This window comes from Catharus ustulatus, chromosome 6, assembly GCF_009819885.2.
Source record: "Catharus ustulatus isolate bCatUst1 chromosome 6, bCatUst1.pri.v2, whole genome shotgun sequence".
Lineage (NCBI taxonomy): Eukaryota > Metazoa > Chordata > Aves > Passeriformes > Turdidae > Catharus > Catharus ustulatus.
In genome coordinates this window covers 10,193,605-10,210,687 of record NC_046226.1, presented here as the reverse complement: position 1 = coordinate 10,210,687, position 17,083 = coordinate 10,193,605, and the positions used below count along the sequence as shown (strand labels likewise).

Here is a 17,083-nt window from a genome sequence, read left to right as displayed (position 1 = left end):
CATTTTTTCCCTTATTTATTTAGAATTCCCCTTGTTACAACTTGGGTTCAGATCCAATTGGCTCAGTGACATGAGCTAAAGAAAGGAAGAGGAGGAAGAGGCAGCTGTTCCCAGAGAAGAGAATCCCTCCTGAGACACTGTCCAATCCCCCTGGCAGAAGGAAATGTTTAGTTATGTAAGTCTGATCTTCACATATCTGCACCTTTGTGTACAGGGACAAAGAGATCAAGTCTTGACTACAGCATAATTCCACTTCTAAGAAATAAAGTTTTAAACAAAAAGGAAACCCCAAAAGGTCACTTCTGGAATAAGAGCACCTGTCAATTCACAAAACCTCACAGAGTTTTTCCTTTAGACTTCGTTATGCAGAATGTAAGGCTCCCAGATGAATACTTACAGGTAAGTATTCTTTTTACAACAATGCATGTTTCACTGCTGGAAGAGAGTTAGCCTATTCTATTTTTAACTTAAAAGATAATCTAATGAAATTTAAGCATTTACATAATGTGATTTTAAGCCAACCATTATTTAAATAATTGCTGATCAAGCGCATATAGTTTAAAATAACAATAAAAAAATTCTTACTGCATATGACCAAATTTCCATTAATAGAATAATCTAAATTTAACAGTATAGATTGCCCATAATTTTTTCCAAGACTATTGGCTCAATCAATAAAGCTAACGTTCATCTTAAAGTTTTCTATGCATATCACACTTGCAGCTTTGCCCACTATTAAGCAAAAAATCAACTATTTCATCCTTAAAGCAGTACACATAATAAAAATATACCTGAATGCAGAGTATTTGGTAAGATCTGAGCTGTCTTCAATGTTCCATTGGTTTGTGTTGATTTTAGGGCCAGTCTAACATTCAGCATGCCAGCAACAATGAATAAGCCTAATGCATTACGTAAGTGTAAGCTGATTAAATCCTTGATCCTGAAGCCACCTCTTTCTCCCCCCTCCCCCTCTGATTTAAAACTTAGCACAATTGAAAAATCTTAGTTTTAAACACTTCCAAAACCTAATTTGTACCATTTTTAGCATAAAACCCACTACAATTTTACATTACTATAATGACTTCAGGTTTTAGTCTTTCTCCTATTTTCATAAACCTGGTATTTAATACACTTTATTTCCTACACCTGGTAAAAGTCCTTTTAAAAGTGATCAGTTCCCCAACAAATTTCAGTTTTGTGGCCAACTTTTGGGATTAAAAAAAAAAGAAAAATAAATGTTCTGAATGGAATGAAGATAGAACTTTTATTTAAGTTATCAAGTCTGAGTTTTACCCATAAAAACTCACAGGAAAATCAATTCAATACAGAGCAATGATATCATAAAGCTTAGCCCTGCCAAGTGAGACTGTAAGGCATTCTGCACATGCCAGTCCTGATCTCCAAATGTACTATATCTCAAATGTAGTATCTGAACTCCAACCCACATGGAGGAATAGATCAGGAGAGGTCATGAAAGAGTTATGTTCCCCCAGCACTTTACAGCACCATGATCTCACTACATTGTCAATATGACAATGGCAGCAGGATAAACGGATCCATGCAGCAGAGGATACCAGCCAGTGTTCTCTACAGAAAAGGAACGTAGAAAGCAATACATGATTAACTGTTTTGAATAGGGAGAAAAATTCCTTCCCCTAGGTCCACATGCCACACACAAAACAAGCTGCAAAGAACTGCAAACTGACTGAATGACTCTGTTGCTACATAGGAGTGTATGTGGATTTTAGATGTTAATTATCAGGCAATATACAAGCACAGAATTATTGAATCTGCACAATTGTTTTTAAGATTCTCAGCTTGAAAAAACTGATTTGTTTGCTTTAAAACTTTAAGTATTATTTTACTTTGAGAAAGAACCATACGCACACTTGTAAAGGGACAGTGCTTCATTGAGACAATATAACTAGGAATCGGTGAATTCAAATGTTTTATTGAAATTTTAAAATGTTCAAAAATAGCTAACTATAGCTGAGTGTCTTGGCAAAGGCAGCAGAATGGTCCTTGAACAAACAAGAACAGACTATGCTTTGCAGAATCTTCTTTAGTATTAACGATGAGACAAGAGAGAAAAAAGTAAGGAGAGTTTCAGCTCAGGAGTAGAAGGCTTTTAAGTCATATTAATTTTAAAAGAGATACATTATGTTTTATGTATAAAAGAAAAAATATTCAAGTCAGGAACCACAGGTTGCCTATGGTATGTAATTTGTATTTTAAATTAGAAACCAAGTAATATACTAGTTAAAAAAACTCCATGCGTAGAAATGAATCAAGTGCATAAAAACAGTATAAAGTGATGGCTCTGAGAGGAATGCAAGCTCTTCTACCAACGGCTGAAAACCCCTCCAATTCATAGATACATCCTCATATTTCAACATATAATGGTATGTCATTGATCAGTATCAGTGACATAAATCAAAGATACATGGACAGGCAATGTAAGTGTGAAAGAATAATGCAGCTTGTTTTTACTTCACACATAATAAAACAGATTAGAACATGAATTAAGACTCCAGGGCTTCTCACATCAAATTTCTTTCTAGACAGAAAATTCAAAGTAGTTGATGAATGGGCCAATGTGTCTTTTTTACTTTCCAACAAAATCAAAACAAAACCAAGATCAATATATTTTTCCCCAGTTTCCATCATAACACCTTGAAAAGTACTAATTTTTAAAACACAAAGTATTTGAGTGGTGTTGATCCAAACCTTTAAGATTTATTACATACCCCATTCTCTGTTCGTTTCTCCACAGGTATATTTATGCCATTTCTTTGATTTTGGGCTTGACGTCCACCTAAAAGTAAAGCATCACTCTTAGTGAAAAGTACTGTTTTCAACACAAAATGTGTTTTACTCTCAAGTCTATTCTCAGATGTTCTGGGAATTCTGTTCAAGAATTTGTATCAAGTTTTTACCTCTGAATTTTCATTCCGCTAGTTCCAACTCTTTGTTACTAAAGTAACTTTTTATAAGCAGTGAGTCAGCAGACATAAAGCTTTTACTTCACAGAATTCCTCAGTTAAAAGTACAGACATGCAGCTCTATTTTCCTGACTTCTCTTTAGGCAAAGATGTCATGAAGGGCAGTGTACTCATATTTTGTGTCCATGAGAACCAGTAGCTTCAACTGAATACCTTATAAATTAGCATACTAGAGGAAAAGCTTCCTCTAGTCTAAGTTATAAACAACTTTAATCTAGGAATCGATCCATAACCCAATTATGAATGAAAAAGCCTTGCATGCATGGTTCAGAAGCAATCTTCCATTGTAAAATGAAATTCTTTGGCTTTAAGCGTTTCTTAAATTTCTTAACAGACTTTATGTGTGTATTGCCCAATGGATAGTAGCTATTTTACAAAGTACCTAAATAGTACAAAATTCCCTCAGACGTTTTTGAGTCTGCTACTTCTACACTCAAAACAAGCAGCAACCACTTAAAAATATGAGAAGAAGCCTCAGCTGAAAGCAGTAAGAACTGAGCAAAGACCTGAAATCCTGCTGTTAAAAGCAGTCAGCTTAGTTGAATGAATCAGGATAATCTGGGTATACAAATGCACCTCACTGAGACACCTTTCCTGTCCTTCAGACAGTCTGACAGCCATTAAGTCTCTAATACACAGCCTCAAAACTCTTCATAGATTAAATACAATCTACACCAGTAAGTTCAGAAAACTAAAACACTTGCATTTTTTATTCCACTCTTTTAAGAAACCCCACTTCATAGGGCACTGTTTCATATAAACACTTCTATAGAACCAAGCAGAGCAGCAATTTTTCAAGATGCAAATTATCACGACTATTTATATACCTACATGAAATACTGAGAATGCAAAGGCATTGAAACCTCTGCCAGTGATGTCTGTAAAATAGATACGAGTTTTTAAAGGAGGCAAAGGAGTTTACCAAGTCCTTCTCTGTGTAACTCTGAACTGAAAGAACAGCAGCTCAAGAAGAACCTTTCCACCCTCTCAAAATGTAGAGACTTTCCCTCAATCAGAACAAACTACATCAAGTCTCTAAAATACACCAGCTTTCATGGATCCAAATTAAGCAGAATACCAACACATCTTGGTAGAAATTATTCTAAAGAAGCGAACTGGAGAAGAAGAATAAAGATACCCCTGTTCAAATGGCTCAAATGGTTCAAAATAGCTCTGGTACAAAGAAGTTTCTTACACATAACCACTGAAGTTCGCTGAATGAACTTACTTCAGAAATCTTTTAAATCTATATCAGTAACAACACTGCAGGATAAATGTACTTACTCTGTTCATTGCTTTCAGCTGGTGACTCTTCATGACGAAGAAAAAATTTCACCTCTTCCCTGCGGGGCCCCCACTTCTGTAGGTGGTCATACATCATGTGATCAAAGGGTATGGGGCGCTCTAGAAGTACAAGACCAAAAAAACCTCATCACGACTCCTTAAAATCAAGCAGGGTTATTCACAACTCTTAGTAATGGTCAGAATGTCATTTTTGGTAGCAATTCAATCTATCCAATGTATTTTGTCTCACACTAAGTCTAAGAAACAGGCACCAACTGGATGTATGGTATTAAAAGTTGGCCTGTTACTGTAACACAGCTCACTGCCTCACAGCATTACAGAACCAGCTTGCAAATTCATACCAGTGTTTAGGAACCCTAATTTAGGAAATAGCAACTTTGCTCCCCATCACCACCAGATGGGCAATTTGTTCCATTATTAAAATGATTCACTCAATTTGAATTTCTGAGTTTCCACACAGACAAAAAGCCTTATCACTATATTGACATTTCATCTCCTAAGAACTTGAGCAGGTACTCCCACTCTAACACACTTTGCAGAACACTAACTTCCAGTATCTGTGGAATTACTGGCAACTCTGAACAAATAGAAACTAAGTTCTCTGCAACAGTCTTCCTGCTTTTCCGCAAGAAAACATTTGCATAGAGTAATTATTTCTTCTAAATTGGTCAAATATATTTTTAGTAAAAAGCTCTACACTATATATTTAGCATTTCAAAATGAAAACACGTTCAAGAAGACAAGTTTTTCACTGCTTCCATAATTACGTCTCCATTTATTACCAGATGTTTTTATTAAGATAATAAAATCCCTGGTTTTAGATCTAATACTAGCTAAGGTATCAAAACGCATCTAATAACCAGAATAAAATTATATCATATATTATGCTTTGTTGTTAAAGGCTAAATACTTTTGGCCTCCAAAACCCAAACCATGCTATCTGTTAGTTTTGTTATCCATTTCATGCTTCACTCAGACAAAATGATTCAAATATGTAAGAGAAATCTTGGGAAAAGATTGGGAAAACCAAATCACAAATATACCTTTAAGTAATGTAATTTATCTAAATTTATATACATTATGAACTACATAGATGTACACATCTTGATACTCTTGGGATACTTAACTGCAGTACTTAAAAACAATACATTTTATCAATTTTTTTACAAGGCACTTAATACAATAAACTTTTGTTAAAATATGTCACGTCAGATAGGTATGTGATTAACACAATTTAGCCACAGTTAGATCTAGCTCCTTTCAGTGGGGAAGGCTATTTAAACCACAAGCTAATCATATTCATAAGATGATTAGTTACTCATCATTCTCTAAAAGAAAAAACAAAGCAAAACAAAACAAAACACAAACAAAAAAAAAACAAAAAACCCCTGCCCCCTAAAAAAAACCACCCCCTCAAACCAAAAACATAACTGCATTTAAAAATAGATCATTTGCTTCACTTCTTCCTGTTCCTTGCTCAAGTGGTGTCCTAGAAAGATTGTCAATAATGTTTAAGCACACAAGAATAAGGTCAGTAGTTTTTAACTACTCAGTTCTTGAAAAGAAATTTTAAAAGCATGATTTTCAGGTTTTTCAACTCCTAAAGTAAAGTAAGGTTTAAAGTGCTTTGAAGCATATCCACTGAAATTGCAGCATGAGTCTTCTAAAGATCACTGAATGTAAAATATTTAAGTGGTTTAGTTCAGAGACTGTAGGAGCAAGATATGAATCTTTAGGAATTTCTCCCAAACAGAAAAAGTGCTAGGCAAATCCAGCTCTAACAGGGCTGGGTTAATTCTGGAATGGTGAGGAGTAGCTGCAGCTTCACTCCTGGTTGAGCTGGTCTCTCATTTAAAGTAAGGCCCTGATCCCAGGAGCTAGTCAGAGGTGTCATTTACATAATGCACCTTCAGTAATTAAGACTAAGATTGTTCAGACAATGACAACGGAAAGAAATGGCAAAGACTTCTCTACTAATTTAGCAGTTGTTTCACAAAACCAGTTTGGGATGTTATCCTAAAGTAGAAAACAGGTTAAAGTAGTAACACCATCATCAACATTACTGAAACAATGAAAGATGGAGCTGCACTAATCATTCTGTGCAACCCAGCTACATGAAACTAATTCAGGAAACAAAGAGGAAGAAAAAATGGACATGAACACTCAACACAAGACATGATGAGAATTGAAATTCCCATTCCTTCCTACAGTTTAAATCCTTTAAATCTGTAAGAAGCATGAGAAGAAAGCATGATTTTTTATTTGTAGTATAATAGTACAAGAGATACTTTCTGAAAATCACTGTACTTTAAGAATCAAGATCAAATCAAATCAAAACAAAGAGAAACACTACAGTTAAGTTCTCCCTAGTTGTTATAGCTTCAGAATATTTGCCAGTGACTGGTTTCTCAAAACTACTTCAAACTTTAATTTTTTTAAAAAATTTAAATAGCAGAGAGCATTCTGAGAGTGCAAAGAAAACATTAAATAGGAGAATGGGTGTAGAGTAATAATAAAAAGGCTGGATCCCTATACTTCAGCAGCACATGAAAAATGATCTAGAGAAAACTTGTTTTCATGAATAACCAAGCAGAAAACCATGATAAATGCACTTTCACTTGGAACAAGATCCTAAAATATTTTTGAGAAATTACCTATACTCCTTTAATTCAAATAAAGTTTTGAGAATGGGTTAGTTTTAAGTGTTCCAAAACAAAACACCCTGAAATCTGAAACACAGATACTGCACCAAAAAAGAGTTGCAAAATTCTTCTGGTGGAGCTACAAATCCACTACTTAAAAGTAAGTTTCAGTCTTCAAAATCTGTTTTTATCCTGACTTCAAGGATCATGCTATGTCAAGTAAACACATTCATGCCTCCTCTACATGAAACCAGAATAAAAAGTAATGGATTTTCTCCATAGGGGAGTTTGCTGTGATATCTGGAATGAATTTTTCCCTGCTCAGGTTTGCAGAGGTACATTCAGAGCAAGAAACTATTACTTTCACACTCTCTTGCCTCCTATTTTACCACCACGCTGAGGAACACCAGCTATGACCAGCTGCTGAAGGGCATTCCAGATGTAAATAAACTGAGTAATTCAGTACTGGGTGGATTTAAAGGTTTAAATGAATTCTCTCTTGACACATACTACAAGTTCCTGGCATCACACCTGTATTTGACCCTCCTTACTGAATGCTATTTGCAATAACAGGAGAATGAGGAAGAACATTCTGGTTTTGTCTCCTGTTACAGCATGAGAAATCCTTGCAAAAAGAGGAAGCTTCAAACTGGCAAAGCCCAAGGTGGTACAAAGTATACTGATATATCAGGCACAAATGTTATTGGCTTTATCAACTAAAATTTATCTCAAGAAACTGGGAAGGAGAGGGATCAGAGAATGAAATACCAAAATCAAATGTGAATAAATGAAATGCTTAGGCCATGCAGCTCTGAGAAAAATCAGTTTCTTGACTCTAATGCAAACAGCACCTAAACTATTTTACAAATCTTGTGAAGCCCTCAACCATTTCTTTGTCACACAAAAGCAAAGACATAAAAGGTACAATAATAAATAAACCAATATGTTTTCCAACAGCTAAGCTATTGTAATCTTCCTCTCCACTGGAGAAATCTTACATAATTTTTGGATTTTAGTAACATTTTTCTGGAACAAAATTGGTCTCTTATCCTCTAAAAATAAAATCAAGTGTTTATCATCTACTTGTACATACACATTCAAAACAGGAAGACTATTAAAAGAGACAGTATTTTGTTACAGCAAAAAGGTTTTTGGGCATACAACCTGTAATTTGTACCTGATGATGAGATTACAATCCACAAGCCCCAATGCTTTGAATTTGAATAGACATGCATTATTCAGGTGGTCTACCTCAAAGAAGTTGTTGTTACCTGTAGAGCAGAGGGGTTAAACACATTCACAAGAGGCCAGGTAGACTCTCTCTTATGGAGGGAGGTCTAATTAGTCATTTGTGCCACATGGAGAGACTGCCAGGAAAACACTGGCACCATAAGACTGCTTATGGTATGTGAGAAAATCTGGGGTTTTTTTCAGCCCATGATTTGCTGTATTAACTTTTGTTTTGAATTTTACTTTCCAAAATGTCCTCTGAAAGAACACTTGCAGATCACTTGAGGATAAGGGTAAAGGATCAGAGACAGTGTAATTGAAGAGACAAAATATGCTTTTTCCACTGGCACAACATGCAGCAATTTACTGCAAATTGCCTCACACTTCCCACTCAGAACTATAGTTTAAAATTTGTTGTAACTGTCACATTTAACTATTCAGACTCTTGTTTTCTACATGAGATCTCTGCTCCAGGCAAAATTATTTTTATAAACTTCAGTGGAAAGAGTTCAATTTAGCATTCAGAAGAAGCAGAAGGAAAAATTATCGTATCTATGCCCAGGTCTTTCCACTGGGAAATCTATGTACACTAGACTGTGGGTCAAGAAGCTGAAGTCACAGGTTTTGTAACAGCATCCTACATTTAAAAACAATGAAATAAACATTTGTGCTGAAAGTCCCGTAAGAGAGCCTTAAAACCAGTGTGCAGGACATAATTTCTGCTGACACTAAAGGTCTGTTTGAAAGACCCAGAAATATAAGCGTTTCATTTTTTCTTTCATTCCCTCCAGTATTTTCTATTCTGCTCTATCAGTGGAATAGATCTATAGGGTTATCACCTTGGGAATTTAGCAAGTAAAGTTTTATGAAAGCACCTTCCTGTGAGTTTTACCAGAAGCTCAGAGCTAACAGGCAGAAGCTCTGGGCAGGCTTCTGCTCCTTCACCTAAGTGTCTGTATGTAGATCCCCACTTCAGAAAACTGGGTGAGCTCCAGTGCTCAAAATTAACAGAAAACAACCAGCTGAAATCAGTCATCTCCTTGTTCTATTCACAGTAATATCCAGATCTCAACTGACCTTACTGGGATCAAAGAAAGATAATTCTCATGGTAGATACCCAAAATTTATCTTAGTCCCTCCATTGCAACTTCACAGATAAACTCCATTTCTCACTTTACAGAAGCTTTTAGCTTTTCATATCTAACACTGAGAAATAAAATATTACACTCACAGATAAAGTATTTTTTCAATCTTAAAAGTTATCATAGAAAACCTTTGCTTCTAAGGTCCAAGGTTTGCAAGGTTTAAGTGTTCCGCGAAGATGCTGTGAATCACTTTTTCAGTTTCTGGTCACTCTTTAAAGCTAGTTGACAACATTCTTTCCTACATTTTTTAAGAAGTACACTTTCAAATATTGTGAAAGCAAAAGAATACATAATACCACATGTGACATTTTCACAGGCAAGGAATTGGAAGATATTAAGAATATCTGAGTGTCGTTGAAGTCTGCAGATCCATTTTAATAATCTGTGATGCACTTGGCAACATAGATTCTCAAACCTAAATTTCCAATTTGAAGAAGTTTTAACCATTCTTCAAGTTCTATCCTTAAAGGCAAGTTTTCTAACTAAGTGTATACTGAATTTGTATTCCTAGAATTGCAGGTATAGAATTCTTAACCTTTCCCCTGTTCACTCTTGCCTAAACTGAGTTTCCACTCAGGTAAGAAATAACTTCTTCATGTATGTTTTCCTTTTACAAAGTCTTAGAACAGTTTACAAAAAGATGAGTTTTCCTAGGAGGAAAATATTCTGGACTGCCAATATGTAAAAGTTCCAATGTCTGTTGTGTCTATCTGGCAAAACAGGTTCCAATCAAAATAAAACACCTCTGTAGAAAATTTAAGAATTCAGTATCAAGTTATGACCTCATCAGTCTCTATACAGTACAAATTACATTTAACAGGGGCCACTTTAATAACTAAGAGACAAGAATGGGGGATTGGAACTAGATGATCTGTAAGGTACCTCCAAACCCAAACCCTTCCATGGTCCTGCTGTATGATTCTATGAACATGTCTGTAATCTCCACCCATCCACCAATTCTACTTACATCCATACACTGATAAATGATAACCTGGAGGTTTGTACTACATGCAACTACAAGAATCCATTAAAAAAAATTCTACCGTGTATGAGTTTTGACATATTCCTAAAAAAACCTGCCTGTCTCATTATTCTGTGAAATAATAATTACAACAGAAATAGGATATGGACATTACTACTCACTCCAAGAGAGGCTGTCAAATCTTTGGGAGGAAATGTTCATGAATGAGCAAGAGATACTAACTATGTCCCATTCCAGCACAATGCTGTCTGCAGAGCTTCTGCTATCCATGATACAGAAGGAAAAAAAAAATCGATACCCTTTCTTAAATTTCAGTCAGTGTTCACATGCTGGCAGTGAGGAAATAGGACTGGAAGAATGCAGGTGGTGATCTGCACCCACTGCTACAAAAAAGTCATCATGAGATTCCCTGCTGTCATTTAAATACTCTCCATCCTATTAGAAAAACAAATACAGAACACTAACAGGCCTTACACATGCATTTTATCAAATGCTTCATGCTGAGGAAGAAAACAGAAAAGAGTCAAGAATTACATTAATCTCTACAGTTATTTGAATTACCATCTTTGGTGTCAAAGTCTAGTAGACTAGAAGAAAAAAAGAAGAGTAAAATATGCAACTGAAATAATTAGTATTGAGAAGTCACTCTTTTTTTACAATTGGTGCACATATTAAAATCCATTTCCAGTGAACATGTTACTTACCATTTCCACGCCACACTTCAGCCAGATGGCAGCTTCCTTCTCCAGGCTCTTTGCAGAACTCCACTACATCGCGACAGGTTGTTTCTGGTGTAATTGGAACTTCTGTTAGAATCTGTTCATTGTTGCTCAGAAACACAGTTAATATCATCTGAAAGAAATAAAAAGAAAAGTAGCAGAATGTTAAAAAAAGAGACAAAACAACATTATGGGTATTTTTTTTTTGACAGTACATTGAATAGACAATTTATTTTTTATAAAAGCTTGAGTTGAAATGCTTTAGTTCTGTCTGCAAATAAGGTTGGGAAGAAAGGAACAAGTTTCAGCTGTGTTAGATGCTTGAAATCACAACATTTAAATGTTGAAAATAAATGCACACTTTGGCAAAGTAACCAGAAGCTTCAGGATATACTCAAAGACAAGTATTCCTAAAATGCACTAAATACTCTGAAAGACACCTGACCCTAAGTGCCTGCTTAAAATTAAATGAATCATTTTATATATTCTCTCTGCACCCTAATTCCCATCTGTAGTCACAACACTGTTCTTGTAAACAGTGGATGGAAAAGAGAGAAGAACATCATGTTTTAGAAGGCAAAAAATACCATAGCAGTAAGTGTCCCTAAAGAACGTGATAAAATTAGTAACTTTGCCTGCAATGAAAGTTCTTCCACATCTTCCCCATAAATAAAATGTGGCGTCACATATTGAACCTAATAACAGCTCTTCATTAAATGAGCACTCTCCAGGTAAATAAAAGTTGTGCTTCAATTTGCATAGGTAACTCTTAAAAACATTCATAACACTTTTATCTGTGGGACACATACATCAGCCAGCCTGGAGACTGGCATTAGTAACAGCTAGATACTGAGTGAGAGCAGTCTGTCTACTTTAGAAATAGACACAGGACAACTTCCAAGAAAGCCCAGGCTTCAAGCTCTCCTCAGTCCTCCAGGCTATTTCAGTTCAGGCTTCCACTCTCCCTCAGCCTGCCAAGTTTGCATGCTGTGTCCTGAAGTTTTCAAGTACCTACACTTCAACACAAAAAGCAGTCAACCAGAACTGAAAATACACCAGAATTCACCCCCGAGTTTTTCCAACAGTAGCATAAAGGAAGCCATGGTAAAAGTTAGAATACAAGCTGGAGGAAGCACCAGGATGCAGCCAACAGATAATAATGAGAGTGCCTATAAACCACCTACTGTAAACAGCTCCAAACATTATTGTTCCTCCAACAGAAGATTCAGACAGTCTCAATATTCAGTGACTGTGGTTATATAACAAGTAACTGATGCTGAATCTACTAATGGAATTTGACCTCATATTTAAGAAGAAAGAGTCACAGACATGAACATAAACCAACAAGCTTAGAAGAAACCTTAAGAGGTCATCTAATGCAGTCTCTTTGCCTCAGGCAGGATAAACTATACCTGCATTATTCTGCAGAGATGCTTGTCTAACCTGTTCTGAAAAGCCTTTCATGATGGAAATTCCACCACTTCCCTAAGCCATCCACCCCAGAAACCCAGAATTCCTGTTGCAAGAGGAAGTTTCTTAAAGTCTAGTTAAAGTTTTCCTTACCACCATTTAAACCCCCTAGCTCTTCTAGCCACAGGGGAAATAGAAAACACTTTTTTCCCTCTCTTCTTTTTCCCTCTACAGTTAAAGAATGTGCAAAATATAAGTAAATTAAGTAATTTAAAATAAACAACACCAGTTTAACAAAATTATTAGTGCCAGTATTCCAAACTGTTTCTCCACAGCACTTGATAGCAATTTCAGAAGAAAACCCAAACTGCTGAAACTTTTTGAGAATATCAAGAGACCCTGGCTTTACTGCCTCAATCATTTGTGTGGAAGACCTATTTTCTTGGTATGAAAGAATATATAGAATGTTTTAACATCATGTGATTTTACATGGTTTCCAGGTTTTGATTTCCTTACTGCTGTAAAAGTAACACTGGTCGAGAAAACTTGTTTCATGTCTTCAAGATTATACATCTGCTTCTGCAGACAGACTGAAAGAGAAAGAAAAGCCTTGCAGGTGTGAGTTATCCTATTTATCTCAGTCACTTCTCCACAAATTCCAATCTCAAGCACTACATAAACTCACAGTCCCTTGGCAACAGGACAAAGTTTGCTGTACCTCAAGCACATCACTTGACTCCCTCAGCTCAGAGGGCATCAGTGTTGTCTTCTGCAAAGCTGGGTGTCACAGTTTCAGCTCAGGGAAAGGTATCTCACTAATGAGGAAGCAAGGTGCTGCAGCCAACTATTGGCAGAACACTCCTCAAGGAAACTTGATTGAGTAAAGATTTATTTTCAACAGGTTGTCTTGAGTAATACTAAAGGAACTGAAACACTGTGCTGCAAAACAAATATCCTGAAACATATACAGGAAGATTCAAAATATTGAATATTATGACAATGTTAAATATAGATATATTGCAATATTAATTACAAGTCAATGTCATACCTGTCCCTGTTTGTGGTGGGTATGAGTAAGAATCAGAGGTATTACATGGTGATAAAATACAAATAAGCATTGATAAAGTCTGGAAATTTGCTGCTGAGGAATGCAAATGAAGCATACACATGAAATATCCAATATACCCACTGAAATAAACCAGTTACATGAAAAAAACACTTTTAGCCAAAGATCAGGTCACAAAAGAATTTATAAATTCTTTGATTTCTCAAATTAATTTCTAAATAGGAGCAGCTGAATAAAACCCATCTTGTAAAATTGTGATCATAACCATTCTAGCATTTCTTTGATCATCTCTCAATTCACAGTTTTTCATATGTGAACATAATGTCACACAACAGGATCAACCTAACACTCACGAGCAAATCATCTCAGGGATTCTAAATCATGTCTTTTTTCCACAATAAACATCAAGCTCCAAACCTTACACTTCTTCCTTCTCACCACACACATGGGTATTACCTGTTACTCCCCTCTATGGTTCCTGCTACCAAAGCAACAGTTTGCTTTCATGAATTCTCGTTTCTTCTCACTTGTTTTTTTAACCATCATGTAAACTGGTGCATCCCATCACATTTTAGGTCTTTTCCATACCAAATAAGCTACAGTAAACCTCCCAAACTGGCTTCAAAACTACTGTTACTTCATTTTTCAGCTGACAGGTGACCTCCTCCTAGGACACGGAATCAGGACTCTACCCAAATCTTCTCTGTCCAACAGATCCCTGTCTAATACTTGCACACAGACCTCTGAGCATGGTCTCTGTCCTTCATCCATTCCCCCTTCAAACCATACTTCCTGTATTATTTAAAGGACACATTTTATCATCCCTGCAGTTTCTCAAGGAGATAGAAACAGGGATAAATCTACAAGAACATTTTCCTCGCTTATTATCTCACCTCTTTCTACAGTTGAATAATGTCACCTACAAAAATTTCAATAGGCATCATTCACACAGCTGACAGTTTTATCTATCTAGACCTGATCTCCTGCTGAGGGTACTGAAATGCTTGCAATCTTCAATTGACTCTTATGAATGCCTAGCTGTCAATTCAAGTTCTACAAGGCTGTAGCACAGTCCTTAGCCATGTTTCTCCAATGATTCCCTAGATTTTATTCATCGTAACACACAGTACCCAAACACCCTGAGCTGCAGTATAGACATCTTTGACACAAACCATTTTCTCAGTCTTCTGTCTCTGATCTATCTCTACTTTTCCTGTACTATATGTAAAACAGAGAAAGGTGTTTTTTCCATAAAGCAGTCCAGCTAATGCTCTCCATCTGCAAACTTGGAAAAAACATTTTCCAGTTTTTCACTGGTATGCCTTTTTGACTCATCACAACTGTCACAACAAAAATCACCCTTCATGCCTACAGCCTTGACCCAGTTGCTTTTCTGTGTGAGTCCTGATAAGCACAATTTATTTGTTTTCGCTTCGTTTTCAATCTTCTTTCTCATCACTTTTCACTCTCTATCAAGAAATTTAGGTCAAATTCACCCTTTACATCTGTTTCTACTCTCCATGTGCTTAACATTAACAGGTGGTTTTTTGATTTCTCCAGTTCTGTCCGTCATGTCTTACATGCACCTGCAAAACAACCTCATTCTTTTCCTTGGAAATCCTCCTTTGCTGGTCCGGCAGAAAAACCACATCAGACACAAGTCCAAGTCATTAATACACTGGAAAGTGCTGCCAGTGAGGTGGTAAATATTGTTTTGTCTCCTTAGACTTCTGTAACCATCCAGTTCATTTCTTTCTTCATGCCTAACCAACATTCCAAGAGCTGTGCAACAGAGATGCATTCAACTTGTCTACCACAGCAGAGATCCCACTGGTCACAATGCCTTACACACAATTATGCAGAAACAAATCACCTCTCAAATGGGTCTGATGGCCTTTCTTCTAAATGAGCTTGGTCCAGCTGTCCTAGAATCCACCTTGACCTCGCTACTTGTGTTTTGCTATTTAAGTTACACTCTCCTAGTACAGTGTGCAATTACTTATGACTGGAATAAAACTAGACCACCACCCCAAAAACAGCTGATGTAGCACGTGGATTCTTAGTTAAGATAGGGTCTAGAAAGCCAAAATTCCAACTGATGAACAAAGTCTTTGCCTCACCATTTTTCTAAAATCTTACTGAAAAAAACCCGAATTTTTTTTTCATCTTCAGCTAGTGAACTAAAAACGCATACAGTTAAGTAAATCCTCTTTAACAACTTTTGCAGAAACAATAACTACATCTCTCTCAACTATTACTTCATGCTACCAAGACTCAAAACACTGCAGCTTGAGAAGAAATAAACAGTACACCCACACCTCCTTGCCTTATGCCCAAGCTCATTTACTAAGTCAGGCAGCTGATAATATTTATTGTAAAAACAATAACAAAGTCCATATAAGTAGGCATTTCCTGATATCCTACTCACAACCAAATTGAGGTATTTAAGCTATCAGAAAAGAACCAGCAAGTATTATTTAAGGACATGCTGAAACATTAGAATTGAAAACAAGTTTAAGATTATTTTCTAAGAGCAATATTGATGTATTCTAGTAGAAAAAAAAGGAAGTGAGTTCTGTGGATGAAGATGGTGAACTATTCAGTTGTTTTTTTTATTTTCTGTATAATAATTTTTAAACTAAACCCCATGTTTCCAAACAAAACCAGAGTTCCTGGCAAAAACTGATCTGAAGAGTATTACTTCTCCTGCATGTAATTTTATGTCCATAATTTAAAAAAGAAAGACACATATAGGAAAGTTTATAAGTAAGATCATTCCAGCAGAGAACTAAAGGCTGAGAAAAAAAAACCCTGATCCCAAGAAAATGAAAACCATGAATTTTTCTCTTTGTGCTATCTATGACTTATTACCCAAATTTAGAATGCCTACATGATATTAAAGGTAGAGTGGATAATAGAGATTAAAAAAAAAAAAAAAAGGATTATCAATCATATAATTGCAATTTAAAAACATACCAGATATCTAATATGACTAAAGTCACATACTACTGTTTAGTCATATTAGACTCTCCCTTTGCCTTCTTTTGCTCTTTAAACCAGCCTAGAAATTTCACTGTGTAAATGAACAAGAATAAGCCAAACAAAAATTCCTTCTCTTCTAGCAGATCACTGAACAGACACTTCAAATACAGGCTGACATACAATGAACTTAAAGTACAAAACAATTTCTAATAGAAATGCCAATTTCAATCCTTCTGTTTCACAGGAACTGGAAGGCATTATCTTCTCACCATGCATTTTCCCCCTAACAAAGAGCTCCAAAACATTCATTCACGATCTTGCAATGCTTTGCCATTTCAGAGCTTTTAGCAGTGCCTACAGCTCCAAGACGGGAACAATCCGTGAAGACTGTTCGAAGTGAATCTCTCTAGAGACCTCAGCATCTCCCAAGAATTTTAACAACTTTTGTCCTTTTGATTTTCCTAACTTGAGAGTCCCAGGAGTTTGCTATATTCGAGGTGCTACTACAATAGTTTTAAACTGCAAATTCCAAACCCGTATCTTACTGAAATGTCATAGTCCCATCAATCAAATATGAATTATGAGTAAGACCAAGGATTT

At 36.0% G+C, this 17,083-nt stretch overlaps 1 protein-coding gene across 5 annotated transcripts in view; it reads right to left on the bottom strand.

Annotated features, from left to right (window-relative positions):
- Positions 1–17,083, bottom strand: part of PPP1R13B (protein phosphatase 1 regulatory subunit 13B) — a 71,685-nt gene that overhangs the window by 35,867 nt on the left and 18,735 nt on the right. For all 5 annotated transcript variants that reach the window (XM_033063232.1, XM_033063230.1, XM_033063233.1 and 2 more), the window contains exons 2-4: positions 11,011–11,158; positions 4,287–4,406; positions 2,748–2,815 (exon numbers count right to left, since the gene is read on the bottom strand). In XM_033063232.1, the coding sequence (XP_032919123.1) occupies positions 2,748–2,815; positions 4,287–4,406; positions 11,011–11,158 (336 nt within the window). The remainder of the gene's footprint in view (positions 1–2,747; positions 2,816–4,286; positions 4,407–11,010; positions 11,159–17,083) is intronic.